Genomic DNA, 22,530 nt, shown 5'->3' with positions numbered 1-22,530 from the left:
ATGTCATAAATTTATTTTTTTTAAGGTCATTTATGTGATGTTTTAAAATGATAATTATTTACACTCTCGATTAAAATTATCAATATTTATTTCATTTCTAATTTTATGTGTAGATGGAAGATATTTTTTGCATAAATGAAAGTATTTCAATACATAGAACGTAATAAAATAATTTAGATAGTAAAACGCTCTTTAATTAAACAAAGAAGAAATTCTTTAAATTTAAGTCTTTTAACACAAGTATTTAACTAAATAGTTCGGTTTTATAAAGGCTATACAAATTATTGTATTAATGACAAATTTCATTTTAATACAATAATTAAAAACAGTTTTTAATACTCTTTTGCTAACTCACTTTAATAGATAAAATCTTTTTGTATTTTTCGGACTTTACTCAAATAGTAACATTTAACATATTGTCATTTGATGTCAAAGCGAAGCAACGGTTTAAGCTAAAAGTTAAAATATAATTAATAAACATTTTGTTTTATACCATTTTTACCCAAACGCAATAACATGGAGGTAACAGACGAAAATTTAGCGACGCTAGCTAATTATTTACAGCAAACATTAAATCCAGACCCTAACATCAGACGACCCGGTTAGTTAATATTATTCTTGTTTATATTTCGCCATTAAATATTTTAAAAACTTGGTAATCTTATAAGCACACACAGTACTATCTTTGTCCACATGTTATCCATATAAAGTAAAATTTAATGTATTTTTTACAATTTTATTTTGTTTTTACTTTACTATAACCTCAATGTTTCGTCGAGATGAGTAAGGGTTTTCTTTGCCTTTTAAATTTAATCAATAATATTCAACAGCAGTCGTTGTATAACTTTTAATTAATCTATTTTAAATAATTATTAAAATAAAAAATAAAAGTTCTTAGTCTAAAACTCCCAAAGTTTTAACATTTATCATAACATGAGCAATTTACCTATTTAGGATTTTGATTATATTAAAAAACAACATGTAGTGATATAAATTTACAACATTGAGTGATGGTAGAGTATATAATAGCAGTTGATATAAACACCTGCATATAGAACTACCTGCAAAAAAGTTTAATTTTATATTTATTTTTATTATATGTAATTTTCTTCCAGCGGAAAAATTCCTGGAAGGCGTGGAAGTGAATCAAAATTATGCTATATTATTACTTCATCTCATTGATAAGGACACAGTGGACCTTACCATCAGGATAGCAGGAGCAGTGGCTTTTAAAAACTACATTAAAAGGAACTGGCCAGTGGTGAGCATAAACATTTTTTACTAAATACAATTAATAATAAAAAATGCACAAATCATCTAATTATGCAATATAATCTGATTATAAGATATACATGAATTATTGATTTGATGCTGCAATTTGATGTTATCTGAGATTGAGTTCTTGCATATTTAATTGGTAACTTTGTATTTGTTTACACTAATTATGCTAAGTAGATTCAATAAAAAATAAATTGTAAATGTTTTTTTTATCATTTGAGAATCAAATATAAATAAATAGAACTTGAAACTTGAACAACTTTTCCTGTTTTGTCTAAAAATGCTAGTGTCCCAACCAAATGACACTGTGCATTTTGTTGTAATCACTTTAAATTTCATTATAAATATTGACACACACTAATAATGTTACCTTTCATACACTTCTGAAAGTATAGTTGAAAAAGCACATATATATAATAAAGATCTAGCTAAACTAGAACTATAAACTTTATTCAACAAATAAATTATAGTATAGATTCTGCAATTATATCTAGTAATAATTATTACATTTATTGTAATATGTAATACTTAACCTTTTTTTTTCATTAATTCTTGGTTGAGCCAACATGGTTATAAGAATAATGGATAGCCTTTTTTAATGTCTCGCATATACTTTCTATAATTCTGTGAAGGTGTTCACATGATATATTAATTGATAATTTATCATTTAATAACAAATCACTCCATACCATGATTTTAAATAACTTGCCAAAGTATAAAAATTTGAGAGGGAAGAAATATATGTATAACAGCATTTGACATCACATTTTTAAGGCATTTATACATGCTATTCTTTCACCCTTATGTATTTTTTAAGTAAAGTATTAAAGTAAATATAGTAATAAAGTACTATATATTTTGAAAGTTAACACCAAAGAAAATGATGAGACATATTGGTTACTAATCATGTAATGCTGTTTATTTATAGATCTGTGTACTTTTCTAATTATGTGTAAATGAATTATGTTTAAATATTTCACCTTAAGGTCTCAAATGTGTTCTTCCAGCACATATAGTACATATATTGTAGAGAGGAGCAGTAATACTTACAAAATTAGGATGTTTTTTTTTGTCATTTATGTATATTTATAGCATTAAATTTTTTTTAAATTTCTTTCTCATTCATCAGGAAATTGGGTCTGTATATTATATTTAAGGCCTAAAATTGGTTGAAGAACAATCACAATACTTTTTGACTTTAACTTTTAACTCTGTATAACAGATTTTAGTGACAATATATTTATTAATGTTTATAATTTTATAGGAAGAAGATAGTGCAGATAACATCCATGCGAATGACCGTGCAGCTATTAAAACCCTTATAGTGTCATTAATGCTAAAATCTCCTGAACCAGTACAGCGGCAATTCAGTGATGCTGTGTCAATAATAGGAAAATATGATTTTCCAACAAAATGGCCCGGTCTCATTAATGAAATGGTAGAAAAATTTGCAACAGGTATGAAGTTAATCATATAGTTATAGGGATTATTATTTTTACAGATGTTAAACAATATATATGCTTGTCTCTGTATCCTTGACATGTTTTTTTTACATGATTACTTTAAAATGTTAAAAATGTAAAAATATTTCTTAAATATACAAGTGTGTAACCTCACAGAGTTAACAATTTTAGACATATTTAAATAGTTATAGAGCTTGACAATTAATTCCTCTAAATTAATATGAAAAGAATATTTGTTAATGTGACAAATACAGCACTGCCAGCACAAGCCAAAAAAAATCAAATCTCATCATTTAAAATATATAAATATTTTAAGTACATTTTCTACGCATTTTCTTTTTTCAAGCCCTTAATTAAAAAAAATCAAATTTGTGGTTATACTAGAACTAAAAAATAGCTGCAAGTTTTTCAAGTCTATTTGCTAAAATAGACTGCATCATGCAATCAGAATCATTGGGTTAGGTTATAAACAAATATTAAAGAATTTTGTACAGAATAATTTTATCCAAAATTCTTGTTATAATGGTAATGTTACTATGGTAAAAAATCATGGTTAAAACTGTACACTTAAGTAGTTTTTGTAGACTCTTATTTATTCAGTGTTTTGTAAAACTTGTAGATTTCTATCATTTGTGCAATGCCATTAGAAATAAGTCTAATTTGATTTCTAGTCAAGCAATCACTATCATTGATTCAAAGTTAAAAATAAAGTGAATGAATGAATGAGTATTATTCTGCTTAGTTGTTTAGGTAACAACTAAGCCGAATAATACTCAATCATTCATTCATTCACTTTATTTTTAACTTGCTTTTGCTACTACTTTGTTAGTAGGCTACATCTACAGCTCCCAACTGTAAGTGAAAATTTTGCATGGGTTAATATGTATACTTATTGTTTGTCAATTGAGCCGATAGACGCCCAATGCAAGGCATATGCCTTTTCCAAATATGTCTATGGATGAATATATTATAATCGCCGCCCTCAACACGCGGTTTGGCGATCGCAGTTTGGTATATCGGTATGCAGAGGACGCTACTGCAAATCCTCAGAAAATTTTATTTTGGGCAGTGGCTTTTCTACATAAATAATACGCAAAGTTTTAAAAATATTACGAAATCATTATATGATTGTACCCCGGGAATCTAACCCGCAACCTTTGAAAGATGTTAGAGGTTAGGATATCATTATTGTTTTGAATACACAACTAATTTTCTAATTTGTGTTTTAATTGTGGTTCTTTAATAATATAATTATAAGTCAGTTGAGCAGATAAACAGATAAAACTACATCATAATCATGTCAGATGAAAAATGCTTGCTGCAAAGCATAAGTCAACCATCATACATTGAGATCTCCACAATGTCTATTATTATTATTGTTGTCTGTTTCTAAAGATTACCCACTACATTGAAACATTTTGTGAATTTGAAAGTATTTAATTATTTTAATCTTTTTTTCTAGGTGACTTTCATGTAATTAATGGAGTTCTTCGAACTGCACATTCATTATTTAAAAAGTACAGGTTTGAGTACCAGTCACAATCGCTATGGGAGGAGATAAAGCATGTACTGGATAATTTTGCTAAACCGCTCACAGATTTATTTGTGGTATGTATTTAGTGTAATTTCGATTTTTTTTACGTTTTCCGACTTATATAAATGTGACAAAATTATGTGAAATAAATTCCATATATTAAATAATATTATATGAAAGTTTCATGATATATTAAATATATTTGATTAGGAACAACACTATAATTTATTAAATCATATCAATGATTCTGGTTGAAAGAATTTAATGCTCAGTTTTGGAAATAATTATGAAGATAAGACATATATATCTTTGTTAATTTTTACAGAGTGCTTAACATCTGGCAATTGGTTTTTATTAAAATAACTCTCTTGGTTTATAGATTTATATATTTTTACAATATAAAATATATCATCTGTTGAAGCACTTCTTAATATTATGTTCAGTGTTCAATTATAAGAGTATGTATTTGTAAATGCATAGTCTATTATTGTAATATTCATAGAAATGTAAAAAGGGTAACAAGACATAAATATTCATTAAATCATGAAACCTTTTTGCTTATTTTATGTTATCTTATATATATATTTTTTTAATTTTAACCGTCTTATTCGTCTTATAGTTATGTTACTATTACAAACAAATAATAACACATCAAACTAACCTAATTATAAAATAAGTCAAATATGGAAAAGTTATACATGATAAAAGCTAGCTAGTACTAGGTGACTAAGCAACTAGACAAAGATTTGGTTCTTCACAATACAAGCTTTCCCAGTGTGAAGTCCATAAGTATAGATTTTTTTTTACTTTGGAGACCACAGATCAGCAGGCAAGTTTAGCATGACATCTATTAAAAGGTGCACAGATGACCTTATTAAGGTTGTTAAAAGAAGCTGGCTGCCGGTATTTTTCCAACCGGTACTATTGAAAATTTTTATGAAAAAACTTTATATGTCTAGTCATCATACAGCTGAAATGATACATGTTTTTTTATTTATTTTAATCTTAATTTAAAATGTAATGTTGTATTTGTCTATGTCTTAACAATGTTATATCTTTGTATTTCAGGCAACAGTAGATCTAACAACAAAACATGCTAACAATCAACAAGCACTTCAGGTTATCTATGGTTCACTCACACTAATTTGTAAAGTGTTCTACTCTCTTAACTGTCAAGATCTGCCAGAGTTCTTTGAAGATAATATGCCAATATGGATGCCAAATTTACTCAACTTATTGCAAGTTAAAGTGCCCTGTCTCGAAAATGATGTAAGTGATAAATTCCTTTCCATAATATTTTGTAATAATATCTAACTTAATTGAAAATTGAATCAATCACATAGTAATAACATATCCTTAACAGAACGAGTTTATTATTAGTAAATCATTAAAATGTACATTCAATACACTGTATGTACGTAATATAATTAAAGAAGGCTTAAGAACGGAGTGTTTTGGCTTCGGTCTGTGGTTTTTTTTTCTGTGGTACCACATACTGCAAACTAATTTGTAACTGCTTACAAAAATTGTACAAAAATATCACAAAGATAATTGCATCTTAGGTTAATTGAAGTGTTCTTATAGTGGAAATGTTACCTGACATACAACTATAACAATATATATATGTTATACAGGTAATGATACTTTAGTTATAAAGGATTAAGACTTGGGATTGTGGGTCATAGGTTTTCGAAGGTGTGTGCCACGGTTTGAATTATTTATTATATATACCAAAACTGTTATGTAATATACTTCAAATATTTAGTTACTTTACTAAATATTATTAGCAAGATTCAAGTGTCCAAGTTAAGTGTTCATAATGAACAGGACTCATTCAAGCTGGTTATAGGCTCAGCATCACTCATTTTAAAATATATAAATACAAGAAAATTGACAATTCGTATTCCGTCTTATTTGGATGGTCAGGAAAATATACAAATAGTTTACTGATCTAAACCCTGTTCTATTAATTTCTTTTCCAACATTTTAAAAGACTTGTGGTACCTTGCAGTTTAGATTATATTTTTATATATCAAGTTTGTAGTTTGAATTTTGTTTACATTTAGTTATATACCTAAACATATAAAGAATAGAATATTTTTTTTATATATGTGTGTGCAAAATATCTTTATTGATTGCATCGACATATTTATGGAATAACAAGCCAAACTATAAGAACTTTACAAGTCAAACAACAAGAATTTATGGTATATTTGTAAGACATCATTAACAAATTATAAGATATTTATAACAATAAATAATGTTTATTAATGTAGGTAGAAACACATAGAATCAATTCATCACATTATTTTCTTTTATTTATTATTAACAAGTATTTGTGCCTAGTGTATGAAAATCTGTAATATATTTGGTATTAAAGTTGTTATAACTGTTTGAAGAGTGATGAAGACAAGCCGGGTATAATGGAACAGCTGCGTACAGAAGTGTGCGAGTGTGCTGCGCTCTATGCACTCAAATATGAAGAGGAGTTTGAACCTCATGCGCCATCTTTTGTCACAGCAGTTTGGACAGTGTTACTTGCAACCGGTCCTCAGACCAAGTATGATGCGGTAAGTAATTCTGTATTTGGGATTACTTGGTATTCTTGTAGTAAGATTTTGAAGCCTTTCTTAATTATTTAATTTGATTAAAAGATCCAATATTGTGGTATACACTTACCAAAAGTTATTTTTTGGGTAATTATCTAGACTTCAATGCATTGCTTATATAATGTGATTCTCTTTTAACCTAATATTAAGAGGTGACACTATGTTTTACCTGTGCGTGTTCCCTTAACTTCAAAAAATGATTGTGAATAGCAAGGGTGACCAAGCTCTTTGATAGTGCAAGCTATTTTTAACATTTGAATTTTTACGCCAATTGAGTACGTATTAAAAACACGCAAAAGGATGTTTATTTTTTTTTAGCAAAAATCATATTTAATAAAATTTTGTAAACAAAAGTACAAAACGTGTATTGAAGTTCGATATAATGGCACACGCGTATGACCGCACTCCTAATAATACTTAAGATACCGGTTAGTTAATTGTGATCGTTGTTTGGATTTCGCTAATTTTATGCTGGAATAATCATAGTAATTATTATTCACACCAGTTATTTGTTTCGGTTTCCTAAGAGCTGACACAGGTTATATAAATTTAAATATTGAAATTTGACGATCAATCAGAGTCAAAAATAATCTTTTTGTGCATTTAGAGATTTTTAACTGTTGCTCAAATGTGGGTCTTAAATGATTTTGATATTTTAGTGAAACTGATAACGCAATTTTACGCTTAAAAAATATTTGTATTGTCTTGTATAAATTCACTAAATTTTGTCATAATTTATTACTAATACCAGTGGCGTAGCTATGGTATTTGGGGCCTGGGGCAGATTGGGGCTTGGTGCCCCCCCCCCCACCCCCTAAAGATTCTAAATAATTTCAAAATTCAGAACAGAATGTAGGTAATATATTTTTCTTTGATTCAAAATAATAATAAATATATATAAAATAACATTAAATCTTAATAAAATTTATTGGGAAAATTTAAAAACAAACATTCCTCACTTTTTGGCCTGCAAAGTCATTAATCACATTTTCAAAATCAATAGTGTCGACTAAATCATGTTCTATTGGCATTATTTCAAGATTATTTAATCTATTTATCATTAAATAATCTTGCAATAATGTAATAATTTATTATTGTCATTTAGGGCCCCTTTTAAAAAACACTTTATGTGTTTTGCGAATGAAAAGCTTAAACACTGTGTATATTATAATATATAAAATTAAAAAAAATTATTTTCAATTTTGGTGCCCCCTCTGCTTGTGATGCCTGGTGCAGCCGCCCCGCTCGCTACCCCCTAGCTACGCCACTGACTAAGACTCTTCTTACGACATAAAGTTTGCTCATTTCATTATTGTTACTGTTTATTTTTTATTATAAATCAGCTGCTATACTTACTCCTAAATAGTCATTGGCCTCATGAAGTTGGGCATTTTTAATTTTGTATAGTTAAATGTTAAAATTAAATAAAGTAATAAAGTCAACCTAAAATATGTTTCGAAACATTTATGTTAATGTGCCATTCTGCAAAACCAGTTTGCTACTTTGTTCAGGTCAATTTAAAATTTTTAATTATTTAAGTTTTTCAGTATTTAGCAAGGTGATATTTGATTTTTTTGCAGTTGGTGTCAAATGCTCTGGCATTCTTAGCGAAAGTAGCGGAAAAGAAACGATACCAGAATCTATTTGAAGATCCAGGTACACTCAGCAGCATTTGCGAGAAAGTTGTCATTCCAAATATGGAATTTAGAGGTTTGTACTTAATAATAATTGATATAAATGCTAAAATAATTTTAATCATGTATCAACACTAAAAATCCAATATTTGTGTTTAAACACATAAAATATTTATTCGCGTATTATATTTTACACATATTAAATTTTCTTTTACAGTCTTCATTAAACTTGTGCTGTGACAGGTCATCGAGTAAAAGTTCGCTGAACGTATTAGAAACACTGTATTTAATATTGCCAGTAGATTGTTGCTGATCGATTGGGTTCTTGATTCTCTACTGGATTTTTCTTACTCTTCTTTATTCTTTGCTTCTCTTGTCTCTTTTGGCTTCTTTATCTTGACGCTATATTTAATTTTGAGTATTACAACTTGTGGGCAAATTTATCCACACGGGACTTTGTGGGACAGCACTATGGATCAATGTTTGACGCACTATAGGTTGATTGGGGCGATCTCCATATCACTCCCCTTCAAGCAAAACGCAAGATTTTGCGTATTGTCCAGCCGCTTCTCGTGACGTACGGCTGATCTTCTGGTGCTGGCGGCTAGACTTGATGCTATTGCGCGACATCTGAACTGCTGGTGTTGTCGAAATGAAAAATGAAAAACAATTCTAGCAAAAAATGACACTGTTTTTGGTGTACATAATTTTAAACAAAAATACTTTGGTATAATTAATTTAAATATAAATATTCATGTAAATTATTTTCTATATGAAACAGAGAAACCACCATGTTGCTCATGTATTATAATAATACATTATAAGAAATAATCAGTCATTCCTGTGTATATTTATGGCTGAATATTATAATCCGATTCTCTGAACTCTAGTGATAAGTGAAAATTACCAATCATCATACGCAATATTTCACACAAGTGATATATGGTGATTTTATTGACATGATGTTTAAGTAACTAAGTACACCATACAATACCGCCTAGGTTCCTAAACTGAAAGTTTGATGTTTTCTGTGTTTTTAGAGTCTGATATGGAGCTGTTTGAAGACAACCCTGAGGAGTATGTACGTCGGGATATGGAAGGTTCAGATGTAGACACTAGAAGGAGGGCCGCTTGCGATCTTGTGAGGACCTTAGCACAACACTATGAGGAAAAGATGATGAACATCTTCGGTCAGTATGTACAGGTGTGTATTATCTTCTTCACTATGACTTGTATACAATGATTTCTGTTCCATTTTATTATTTAGACTACATCACTGCATTGTATCAAATATTAAACTATAAGTCGTAAGTATATTTAGAAATCACATATTTTGATACAAATTTACATAGAACTGAAGTGTTTCCTTTGTATGGAAAGCACTTTTGTATTGAAAAAGTTCCGGGATGCAAATGAGTGAGTGAAACGACCAACAACACATGCCCGTGCGCTGATAACCTGAAAATAGTTTCTTTTCGTCATCTATATTTCTATAATACATGGAAGTCTTCTCCATAGCATAGAGCAATAATAACCTGATAATATTTTGATAATTACTCATATGAATATCTGATATTTAGTTATCTTAACCTAATTTAAAATTTTATCTAAAAGCTCTTTACTAAGTACTTCCTTTTCATACTCTGAGCGCTAGTTATTTTTTAAATAATCTCAGAGAGGAAATATAAATATTTTTTTTTTAGGTTATGCTCGCAAAATACCAAGAGGTTGGTGCGACGGCGTGGCGCGGTAAGGACGCCGCACTGTTCCTCGTGACGTCGCTTGTGGCTCGTGGAGGCACGCAGGCAGCTGGCGTTACGAAAGCTTCGCCGCTTGTTGACCTGGCCAGCTTCGCGGTCGGGCATGTACTACCGGAACTGCAACGAGCACCGGGTATACATATTTTATTTTTTTTAATTTGGTCTTAGTATCTGCGTGCTATTTGTAGAATTAACGTAGTCTTGAAAACCGTTGCTGGATTTTTTTTCAGTGAGAGATATTAGAATACTGCAAATAAAGATAAGCTTGGGTTCTATCGCGACTTGTGTTCCTATCCTTTTTATTTCCGTTTATTTCCTCGGCCCGCACATCGTTCACCTCGTTCCTAAGCCGCGGCACAGCGGTATCGGTAGCACTATATCAAATGCTGAAACCATTTTTTTATATTTAATATATTTTTGTAATTCTATTGTTTCAGTAACAGAATTGCCTGTATTGAAGGCAGACGCGATCAAGTACATAATGACATTCCGTTCCTTGTTGCCAAAGGATGTCATTATCACCGCACTGCCACTGCTGGTAATATATTTTAGTAAATAATTATTTTATCACTATTTATTATAATAAAGTTGAATCATAAATACATGAATTGTATATTGTATAATCTATGACTAAACTAAAAACACTTGAAACCACAACCTAAGAAGTCTCTAAGAAAACCTTGGCTATATAAGCATCTGTGCCACTCACAACAATATTATGACTTTTGTAATATTTAAACCAATATATATTGTAGGAAAGATAAGATATACATTTAATACACACTACAACTATATATACAAAACAATTTAATGACAAAATTCAAGACCAAAAATAGTTTACGCCTTTATTAATATTTATTATTAAATGGTAATATTTTAACCCGTATGTGTGTCATAATTCAGTGATGGTGACCTGTGGGCGGTATACTGATTTTCAATCACGAACCTTCTGACCACCACCGGCTGATCAGTGAATAAAAGAGTGTTCATATGCCTACTTCAGTGTTGTGTAATAGATTGTGTAGATGTTCTGCGATCCATGTAAATAAATATAAATTAAATATTAAAGTACATGTACAATACCCGACGATAAAAATTGCACATCAACCTTTGGAAAGAGACAACCGGCTAATTTTGACGTAGAGCACTATCTCTGTCCCACACTACCTATGTGACGTTTTGTCAGTCGTATTTCGTGCGACAGAGATAACGTTCTACGAAGACGTAATTAGCCGATTGTCTCTTTCCAAAGGTCGATGTGCAATATTTATCACCGCGTACTGTAGAGTTTTGTTATATTAATTATTCTATGGACATTACATCTGGCTTTAATTTAAATCGCGATTTATTTTCAGATCGAGCATATCTCCGGGCGTGGCGTAGTGTGTACGTACGGCGCGTGTACCGTGGAGAAATTGATTGCTGGAGGAATGGTGCCCAAGCCTGTGTTAGAGCCCCACGCGCCCAAGCTGCTCACAGCACTATTCACGACATTCGGAGACAACGCTGATCCGGCCGATCATAATGAATACGTTATGAAGGGTAAAGAGCAAACGTCTCTATTACATTTAATATTTTTGAATAAGTGGTACCGGTCTGATGTTCTGGATTGGTACGAGGACTAGTCAATTTGTACAAGATGATTTCCTATCATAATATTTCTTAATTACAGTCGTGAGGCGATCCTGTAAAACCAAATTAAATACCTTAAAACATTGCTTACCAGAAATGGAAAAATTGAATCCTTGACAAGAAAACAGAGATTAATATCTTTTTGATCTTGGGATATATATCACTGTTTTATATCTTTAGCTCAGTACAGTTCAGAGAGAGAATACGGCAGCTATAACTAAAGAATACATACTTTATATCTTCGGCTATTTTAGCTCAGACTTAGAACTCAGTGAGACGGAATAAAACGTTTGAAATTGGAATAATATGGCGTATTAGAGAGGTTTTTTAGTTGTATTTGCTTCCTATTGAACATTTTATGTCTTTGTTATAAAGCATAAAAAAGCTAAACGCCTGCGCGTGTAATGTTGTCGTTCCGAAAATCCGTAGTTTTACATATTTAATACAAACATGCAATACCTATCCGTCTCTCTCTTTTACGTGTAAATTGCTATACTAGCCAATCTCTTTTTGACTCTGAACAAACCGTAACTAATCATGAAAATTGACTCTTAAGTATAAAGATATAATTGAAACATACGCCAGCTAGAGAATGGTTTTACTGTTTGCAAAGATATATATCTTTCTTGTTCTTGCTATCGCATAGCTTGCGAGCTATCCATCTCTATTGCTTGCGGAAATTAAATCTGTTCAAGCAGAGTATATATAGTTTTTGTTAATTTGTATTATTTATAGAATCCATTGCTATTTTTTTATTTTTCTGCATAATGTTACTTTTCGTTTTTACATATTATTTACAAGACTACAGACACCGAGATCAATATCAATAGAAACTATGTACTCTAACGCTTGATTTTCTGGCTTTGGGCGGTGCGGTACGCCAATCGAACATTTGGTATACAGCCTTTTGATTGGATTGAACATGTAAATGTTATCGCTGTAGCCTAGATTTTCTCTAGAGAGTTTAATCAATGTAAACTAAACTGTTGGTTACTTACAATATGTAAGACTATAGGTCAATAGAGAAACAGAGATGGCTGTATAAGAACCAAGTCGTAGTTGGAAGAATTACTTGGCAGAAGTGGCAATGGTTAAGGTACATTGCTCGAGGAAACGTGGCCGGGCTGTGCAGCTTGCAGTGAAATGAAAAAGGTCTAAAAGGCTTTAGAATTGTGCCTTCTCCATCACTGAATAAAACAATGGTTTATTTTTCGTTGCAGCTATTCTTCGCACTCTGTCGTGCTTAAAAGAGTCCGCGCTGCCGTACTTGGGCGACGCGTTGCCGAAATTAGCGCGCATGTTGTCTGTCGTTGCCAAGAACCCGTGCAAGCCTCACTTCAACCATTATTTATTCGAAACACTATCTCTCGCTGTGTCGTAAGTGACTATATTACATTTAATAACAATGTAAACATTACATTTTTTATTTAGATACACTAACAATTCACATTTAGTACAGAACAGATTTATAATTAATGATTTTGTTATGTTTCATTTATAGGTGACATTTTTAAAGATATTGCCAGTTTGTTCGAAAAATATGCAGACAAAACCTAAAACATAAATGAAATTAAAAATATAATTATTAATTATAGATCACTATATGCTTATAGAAGTTCTGAAAGGTACTATAAAATTCAGTAAGATTTTGCATTGACGCAAATAGCCCTAACATAATCACATACCAACATAAACAAAATGTTTTGGTTTGTATTAAAGTAAATATATGAAAAAATAAATGACTTGTTGTATAATGTTCTTTAAAGGAATTGCCATGTAATACAACCGTCCATACTAAATATATTTTATGTAATTTTTATCAATAATGTTTTGCTACTCTTCCCGGTATATTCAAAATTTAAAACAGGTTCTCAATTTTAGACTCGACAATTCCCAATTTTTATAAACATTTTATTTATTAACATATAAATAATTAAAATAAATTTGAATTGCATATTTTACTTATTAAATTTTGTTCTATTATTTGGTATGTTCATTGAAAATTGATTACAAAATATAATAAAATAAAAAATAATTGAGAAAATGATCAAATAAATTATCAGAAAATGGCTACAACTTACATATAGTTTTATTTGCTCTTTTATTTGCATAATCAGTTGGTATCTTTTGTTAGGCTCTCTAGATATGGATAAAAAATATTATTACAATGTTATAGGGATGAACTGCATCGTCGTTTTAGCCCTTAGATGTCCACTACAAGGCTTAGGGCTTCCCCAAAAATATCTATAGGGAGATATACCATAATCGACACACTTGTCAGGGTTGGCGATCTCAGTATTGTAAAAGGTTGTCAAATATCTCCCTTCCGCTTTTTTGCTCTTTATTCAATGCTTTATAAAAAGTGTTACAGTGATCGGATTTAGTTCAAATATGCGCCGTTTTGTTCGATAATCTGTTTTCATCTAGACGGCAACTTCATAATACCTCCCTCGTAGAAGCCCCCCCTCCTTATTTGCGAAGAACTCGGACAGCCACTTTTCACAAACCTCTTTTGAGTTCAACTTTACACCACGAAGGGCGTTCGCCATGGACAGGAACAGGTGGTAATCACTTGGCGCTATGTCCGGGCTATATGGTGGATGTGATAAAACCTCCCATCCGAGCTCCCGTAGCTTCTGACGAGTCATCAACGAGTGTGTGGTCTGGCGTTGTCCTGGTGGAACACTACACCCTTCCTGTTGGCGAATTCTGGACGCTTCTGGTCGATCGCCTGCTTCAAGCGGTCCAGTTGTTCGCAGTAGATGGTAGAATTAAGCGTCTGGCCATATGGGAGCAGCTCATAGTGGATGATTCCCTTCCAATCCCACCAAACACACAGCAAAACCTTCCTGGCCGTCAATCCCGGCTTGGCCACTGTTTGGGACGATTCGCCGGCCTTCGACCACAACCGTTTTCGCTTGATATTGTCGTATGTGATCCATTTTTCGTCGCCAGTCACCATCCGCTTCAAGAATGGGTCGAGTTCGTTCCGTTTCAGCAGCATATCGCAGGCGTTGATTCGGTCCAGAAGGTTTTTTTGCGTGAAATCATGCGGCACCCAAACATCAAGCTTTTTTTTGTATCCAGCCTTCTGCAGATGGTTTAAAATGGTTTGGTGACTAACTCCCATCTCCTGGGCGATGTCACGAGATGCCACATGCCGGTCTAACTCGATGTAGTCCATGATTTGATCGGTATTTGTCGTCACAGGTCTTCCGCCGGCTGGCTTATCCATGGTGTCGTTTTCGCCGGCTCTGAATCGTCGAAACCATTTCTCCGCGGTTCGAAGTGATAGAGTACCATCCCCCAAAACACCATTAATCTCACGGAACGTTTCTCTAGCGGATTTGCCTTTAACGAAGGAAAACTTTAAAATAGCGCGAATTTCGGCGTTAGTGAACTCCATGTTTACACGTCTATAACTGTTGAATGCAATATCCAAACTAATCATGCATAGCGTCGTTTTGTAGGTTATGTCAAGACCTTTCAAATTATGTATAGTATTTCCAGATACGAGCTCTGTAGCGCTTTGTACATAGCCGCGAAATTCAAAAGACAAAAAGGCGGAAGGGAGATATTTGACAACCTTTTATTATGGCACGCAGAGGACGCTGCTGCCTATCCTCTTAAAACATTTTTGAGAGCAGTGGCAACCCTATATAATTAATGCAAAAAGTGGGAATTATATAAAATTAAATCATGGTAATTGAACCCGAGACCTGCGTTGGCAAGTCTCAGTCCTCTACCACTGGGCTGCCACTTCTCAATCAATATGTAATAATGTTATATTGTAGTTACTGTAAGGTGTGTTTTTATTTAATATAAAACAAAGTTCTTTAGTTACTATATTTAATTTTAATTGCTATAGTATATCACAAATTGTTTATTTCTTAGAATGTAGCACAAGCAACTTAATTTAAACTTGTAATTGCTTCACACTTTTAATGTAATTATTTAAATGCATGTATACTTGTGCGCGACTGTGTTTTTTTTTTAATTTGTGTGTTTTCATAAATTTCTGTTATTTTGTCTCTTTCAGGCTGGTAGTGAAGTCGAACCCGAACGCTGTCTCTGCTTTCGAAGATGCGCTCTTTCCAATCTTCCAGGAGATTCTCCAAAATGATGTTCAAGGTTATTATTTTTATTTCATCGATATATGAATCTTACTAAGGAATATCGTTCAGAAAGTGGTAAAAGGAGAGGGCTTGCAGGATGAGCACGGGCATGATGAAACACACTGGCCTGATTGGTATCCTACAACACTATATACTCACTAAAGACACATTCTCTCATCCAGTTAAAAAGGGTATAAAGATAAAAATATTAACCTGTCGGTGGTTTTCTTGCATAAACAGAAAAGCTAAAATGGACATTTGTTACTTTTGTACAAAAATCGCGAGCTAGGGAAGGCTATCTAGATTATTTGTTGAGTGATTTTTTGTTTAGCGGGCCCGCCGTATAATTTAAAAAATAAATTACAATTCTTGAATTAAGAAATGTAAAGGGGAAGTGTCTTTAGTATGACTTACCTACTCTCTGTACACTTACTAAGGGTGTATATAATATATATGCAGGGTAATTGATTATAAGTGTAAAAGGGATGAATGTATAGCTAGCTCATTTGACAGCAAAAAGCCTTATAGCTTTTACATCATATATTACATACATTTATTTTGTTTATTCAAATGCGACATGCCAGTAACTTGTGGCAGTACAAAATCTGCAGGGACAGATAGTAAACAATAAATGATTTTAATATGTAAAAATTCGAACACATTTTTATTAATACGTTGTGTAATATTTCAGAAATTATTGATTTTTTGATAAGGTGTACAATGTATTAATTGACAGCAAATCTTCTTTTGTGTTGAATAGTGTATATATTTTACATCTTTACATTTGTTTATATAATACAACATTTTCTGATTTATATGTTTAGTATTATAATTCTTTTCTGATATCATAAATTAAATATTTGTAATGCCTTAACTATATATAGGGTTCTGTTTTCTTTAAGTGAAAACTTTAATCCTGAAAGTTTTTCATAACAAAAAAAAGTTAAAATAAAGGAATAACCAATAATTTGTATACGATGTGTTTGCAGAGTTCATGCCGTACGTGTTTCAAATGCTGTCGTTGCTGCTGGAACTGCGAGGTGGCGCTGCGGGCGGCGCTACCGGCGACGGTGACGCGTACGGAGCCCTGCTGCCCTGCCTCGTGGCGCCGCCCCTCTGGGAGCGCCCTGCCAACATACGCCCTTTGGTCCGTCTCCTTTGCGCTTTCGTAGCTGTTCGGACCGACCTGGTGCTTCGTTCTGGGAAACTAGTAAGTCTCTTAAAGTCATCGGTTATTGTATTTTTACTATATTTATTTACATTTAAAACTAGTTCTATTTTAATAAGTAATATCTGTAAACATTCTCTTTTGCACAAGGTTGGCTTGTACTTTACAATGTATCAAATTGGTGCCTATGTCTTTTCCGAAAAAACGAACCAAATGATGATGGAGGAACATACATACCTTTGAATTTCCTCGGAATTAAGTTTAAAAAGAGCATTTGTTGAGTTTCTGGCCAACAATTCTCAGCAGATCATTCCAAGACGTTGATGGCTTACCTTACTTAATATTAAATAAATTGACAATTCAAAAGTGCATATAAATGCCTGCAAACCGTAATTTGTATAGTATAAGAAATGAATAAATTGATAAATATTCTACTACTAAAATATTGATTATTGATATGAATTGAAAGGTACATTTAACACTACTTCCAAATCAGTTTTGTAGTTATATAGATATTCACTAAATTTACAGCTATTCTTTATGTTACTAAAGTGTCAATAATATCCACGTCTGATTGATATAACACAAATTAATGTGATAAAAATAATTGTGGTTTGACAGAATGCCATGCTAGGAGTGTTCCAGAAGCTGATCGCGTCAAAGACGAACGATCACGAAGGATTCTACCTAGTTCAGACGATGCTTTATAAATTCGGAAGGTAAGTTCGGATACCCTATGAGTTATTAAGACATTATTGTAAGTAAAAAATGTCACCGGATTTTGCCCATATGGACAAATTTTTGTGGGTTTATGCAAAGGATAAAGTGTATAAAATGAACCCAGTAATCATCTCAGCGCTTAAAGAAAATAAGTTGACTACAGCGAATGGCATGAAATGTTAAAGCCCGATTCCAAGAGTGCCAGACGTTTTGGTCAGCATCTTTACATCATTTTTAAGATATAAAATCCTCACAATTCTTTTAATTTTTGTTTAAATATAGAAGTCTTTTATTTTATTTGAATTTTTTATCTGAATTCTGTCACCAGACAGGCTTTATTAAGAAAAAAATTTGCTCGTGTAATATGATGCCGAAACTAAACTGGCCAGTATCTCGGAAGTATAAAATAGCTTCGACTCAGTCCTTTACTAAGCTTTTGGGATCAATCTTTCATGGGAATGGTTGTAAGCATGCATATGTAATAAAATTCCACAAGATATCTTAGACCTTTCGTTTCTAACTTTTAAATCTAAAATTATAACTATGTTATAAAATAAATGTTATTGTAGCGTTCAAGAGTTTATATTAGATCGAAATGAATGAAACTTGGTTTGTTGACTTATTTACATGGTTATTATTATAATGTACACATGAAAAAAACTTGTTGAATTCCATTTGAAAGAGCATCTTTTGAATTTCTGACCGACTCTTCTCAACAGATCAGCGTTCCGAGCCGGTGTCTTACAGCCTATAACGGTAAAATAATCGCCGATTCAAAAGCGCGTGTCATATATATTTAGAATTTTTGACCAAGTCAAAACAATACTTATACTTAAAATTTTGTTTTCGTGTTTAAATATCACACCTGTAAATTTATACATATTCAGGTGTTATATACCCGCTTTGGGGCTTTATCCCTACAAATATATTTGTTACCTAAAACAGTAAAGTGGAAAAGGTCTAGTCATTACTTGGATTTTTGCTAATTTAAACATTTGGCTTAAATAACGATGCCAAGAAATGTTTCCATCCGTTTGTCTTATCCAGCACGGTGATGCAGCAATACGAGAAGCAGATCGTGACGTTGCTGTTTCAGCGTCTGTCGTCGTCTAAGACCACAAAATACGTGCGTGGTCTCATCGCGTTCCTCGGCTTCTACGCCGCGCACTTCGGGGCCGACACGCTCATCGATCTGGTCGACTCCATTCAAACCAAGTAAGTCAAATGAAGGCTATTCTCAGAGCTTCGCTGCGAAATCAAAGCAGAATTGAGGAGATCCGCAGAAGAACTAAGGTCATTTACCACCACGAATTGCTTAAAAATTGTTAGTTGTTAGAAAAACGTTATATATTTCTGTAAGTTATTTTAATGTGTCCACAGCATGTTCGCGATGTACACGGAACGTGTGCTAATCGCAGACTTGCAGCGCGTGAGCGGCGCGTTGGAGCGGAAGGCGGCGGCCATCGGTTGTGTTAAATTGCTCTGTGACTCCGCCCACTTCCGGCAGGGGGCGTTAGCGTCGCTCTGGGCACGCCTCTTACAAGTAAATTACGTGCATGGCTCTTTATCATTGATAAATATCTCGTCATTTGAAGTTCCAATTGCTTTGACGGCGTTGCATTAAATTTAATGTCATTATCATCAACATATCAGCCCCCCATACACCCCTAATGCAAGCAAAGACCTTCCCTAAAGATCGCCACGGTGAACGGTATTGTAACTAATAATATTATAATATTATTACTTTAAAGCACAGTTAACTTTTGCATGTGATGTACCGGCTCTAGGAGGAAACTGAGTGGAGGTTCCAAGAAAGCCCTAAAGCTAAGCCACGTGAACAAGGTTTAGGTTGAGTGCCTTTCACTCTTCCCTTTAGTATGCGGAATGTGTAAATTTCAACAGTGTAGATTTAAACCGAAAGAAGTTGACTCATAACTGTATTCTATTCTATAGTATTGCTGGAAGTAAATATTATATTCATAAACTTATTATACTATATTGATTATTAAATTCATTAATTCGCAAGCTTTATCTGAGTAATGGAAAGGTTTTTCGGGATTTCTACCAGAGAAAAGATATATAGAATCAGATTTTTGGACAAACAAATCCATGTAACGCAGTTTATTGGCAGTGGGCAGGCCACATAGCCCGAAGAACACATGGCCGCTGGGGACTTAGGTTCTGGACCACGGACCGACAAGCGCACTGAAGGACGTCCACCCAGAAGGTTGACAGACGAACTTGTTAAGGCCTATGTCCAGCGAACATTCAATGGCTGAAATGATGATGATAACATTATTTAAATCTTATTCTTACTTCTCTTATTTATTATTATCTTACCTAGTTATTAAAGGTTAAAATTTTGTTTCTCATGTTATTAAAAGTAAATGATTGCTTAGGCGCTGATCTCGCTGTTTGAGTTGCCTGCGGACGAATCGTCGTTGCCGGATGACCACTTCGTGGAAGTGGACGAGACGCCAGGCTACCAGGCGCAGTACGCGCAGCTAGCCTGCGCACGGGGCCTCGCAGACGACCCTTTGGCCGGTAAACACTAATGCCCCTTAAATTCAAATTGGAATTTTTTTTAATCACTACACAATGAATTACATCTCTTGTTGAACAAACAGACCTGAGAATTACAGGTGAAAGAAGCTCAGCAAGATTGTATATGACATAATATTTAAAAATTATTTAATAAACATTGAAAGTTCAAGCTCAAACAAGTTTTTCTATGGGGTCATACACAATGACATTTTTTTAATCTAGCGATGGAAGCCTTGAGCACATTTTCTGTGTTTTGTTGTAAAAGTGAATATATTGCCCATAGAAAGTTTTGCTAACTCAGTGAAGTTGAGTCTTAGTTACAAATAATTGGTGTATATATTGTGTTTGTCACAGCTTTTTAGATCTTCGGTAATGTTTTTGTGAAAATACAATACATTATCATATATCTGTAGTGTCCTCACATTACCAATAAAAATAATAATAATAGAGGGAAGTTACAAAAATATTAACTGAATAATTTCTAATATTGAGGTAATAATAATAATCAAGCTCTCCAAATTCAATCATCTAGTTAATCTCCAGATTATACATTCTGCTATATACATACTTTATACAAGAAATTTCCAACTATATACTGAAACATCGTGATATTTCAGAAACCATAAGGCTAAATGACATAAAACTTGGTAGGAAGTTTTTTTTTTTGCCGAGTAGAGGTCAACTAAAAACGGATTTTACAAGGATTTACCCACAGGGCTAAGAGGCGTTCATTAAGTTCTCAAAGCGGGCGGGAGAGAGGCTCAGTATTATTATAATATGGATGTTGCAATTTAATATCCTTCTCCACGACATGTTACGTATGTCTTGATTAAAAAGTATGTGGTAAAATCGGTTACAGGCATCGAAGATCCGAAGCGGTATCTAGCGGAGAGTTTGGGCAACATGGCGCGACAGTGGCCGGACGTACTACCGCCACGGATAGCGGCGCTGGACGAGCCGCACCGACACGCCCTGCAGCTCTACCTCAACGCGTACAGCGTGCAGATCTGTTGATCTTACTGTCTCATCTAAGTTTACGATTCACACTCGCCTTACTGCCCCCGTGTATCAAAAATATTCCATACATATGGAGATACATAAAATATTTGCGTTACATTTAAAAACAAACATCTATACTCTATTTTTATTAACTCACTGGTAGATTGTTTGCCAATATTACGTGCTTTTCTTTCTAAAATTTTTTTGTTTATTATCTATCACAAGTAGTTAACCTTTCTTATGTCATATAAATATCTGGTACTATAGTGCTACCGGAACCGCTATACCGTGCCTTAAGTATGCACGCGGGGAGAAGATTTTTCGCTTCTTTTACGCCCACCTCACCGCGCTGTTCTAAGATACGATATAACGATTTCTGTAGTATTATTGAAATATTAACTTAATTTTATATAAACAGTGAAATGGAGTAATTTTTAAAATATCAAGTGTATGCAAGGGCAGATTTAAAATAGTAGATATTTGTTTAATGCAAAATGTTCTCATTTTAAAATATTAATCGACCGCTACACTGCATTTACTTTCTTGCTTATTTGGTATTTGATTTAAAACCCTTATTTCGTAAATTTTTGCTTACAGTCGAAATAATCAATATTTTTTTATATGAATGGTATGTTATATTTTAAATGTTATTAAAATGAATTGAAGTGGTATGATGAAATGATTGGTTATCATTTTAAGTTCTCAACTCTGGAGATTTAAGTATCCTCCTTTCCTATAAAATTTTCTACTTTCACCACAGGCTGGTAAAAAATAAAGTATATCTATAATTATGTATTATGAGTGAAGGTACATCTAAACTTAGTCAAATGTTCATCTAGTAGTGCATTGTTTTTTTTTATTCAAGTAAACTACAAAGTAAATGTGTATTTGTTGATGTATTGGATGATACTAAATTATGTAGTATATTTTAACTTATACTTCATTTTATATATGTATTTTAAAATATTAAAACTCAATACTAATAATATTACCAACACCTCTGAACAACGTCAAAGATAATTATGATAATGTTACACTCTATGTATCGTTTGTTACCTAGTTCAGAAAATGTTT

At 32.7% G+C, this 22,530-nt stretch overlaps 1 protein-coding gene across 1 annotated transcript; it reads left to right on the top strand.

Annotated features, from left to right (window-relative positions):
• The first annotated feature begins 440 nt into the window (after window positions 1-440).
• Window positions 441-21,528, top strand: Cse1 (chromosome segregation 1). The gene is made up of 19 exons (XM_068768798.1): window positions 441-601; window positions 1,116-1,261; window positions 2,543-2,735; window positions 4,204-4,349; window positions 5,344-5,544; window positions 6,675-6,845; window positions 8,465-8,594; window positions 9,559-9,722; window positions 10,222-10,411; window positions 10,716-10,816; window positions 11,634-11,820; window positions 13,131-13,287; window positions 15,950-16,041; window positions 17,015-17,235; window positions 17,815-17,912; window positions 18,961-19,128; window positions 19,294-19,456; window positions 20,313-20,457; window positions 21,317-21,528. Exons 1-19 carry the CDS (start codon window positions 517-519, stop codon window positions 21,469-21,471), a joined length of 2,913 nt encoding a protein of 970 aa, XP_068624899.1. The 5' UTR covers window positions 441-516; the 3' UTR covers window positions 21,472-21,528.
• The last annotated feature ends 1,002 nt before the right edge of the window (window positions 21,529-22,530 follow it).

This window comes from Battus philenor, unplaced genomic scaffold, assembly GCF_028537555.1.
Source record: "Battus philenor isolate CCGP_79_NKW_IND1 unplaced genomic scaffold, ilBatPhil1.0.hap1 SCAF_27, whole genome shotgun sequence".
NCBI classification, from domain to species: Eukaryota; Metazoa; Arthropoda; class Insecta; order Lepidoptera; family Papilionidae; genus Battus; species Battus philenor.
The sequence above is the reverse complement of the archived record's forward strand: the minus strand, read 5'-3'. Positions and strand labels throughout refer to the sequence as shown.

Coding starts and splice junctions, on each gene's coding strand:
- Cse1 (XM_068768798.1), top strand. CDS start 517: ATGGAGGTAACAGACGAAAATTTAGCGACGCTAGCTAATTATTTACAG. Junction 10,412..10,715: donor GGAACTGCAACGAGCACCGG/GTATACATATTT, acceptor CTATTGTTTCAG/TAACAGAATTGCCTGTATTG. Junction 20,458..21,316: donor CGCAGACGACCCTTTGGCCG/GTAAACACTAAT, acceptor AATCGGTTACAG/GCATCGAAGATCCGAAGCGG.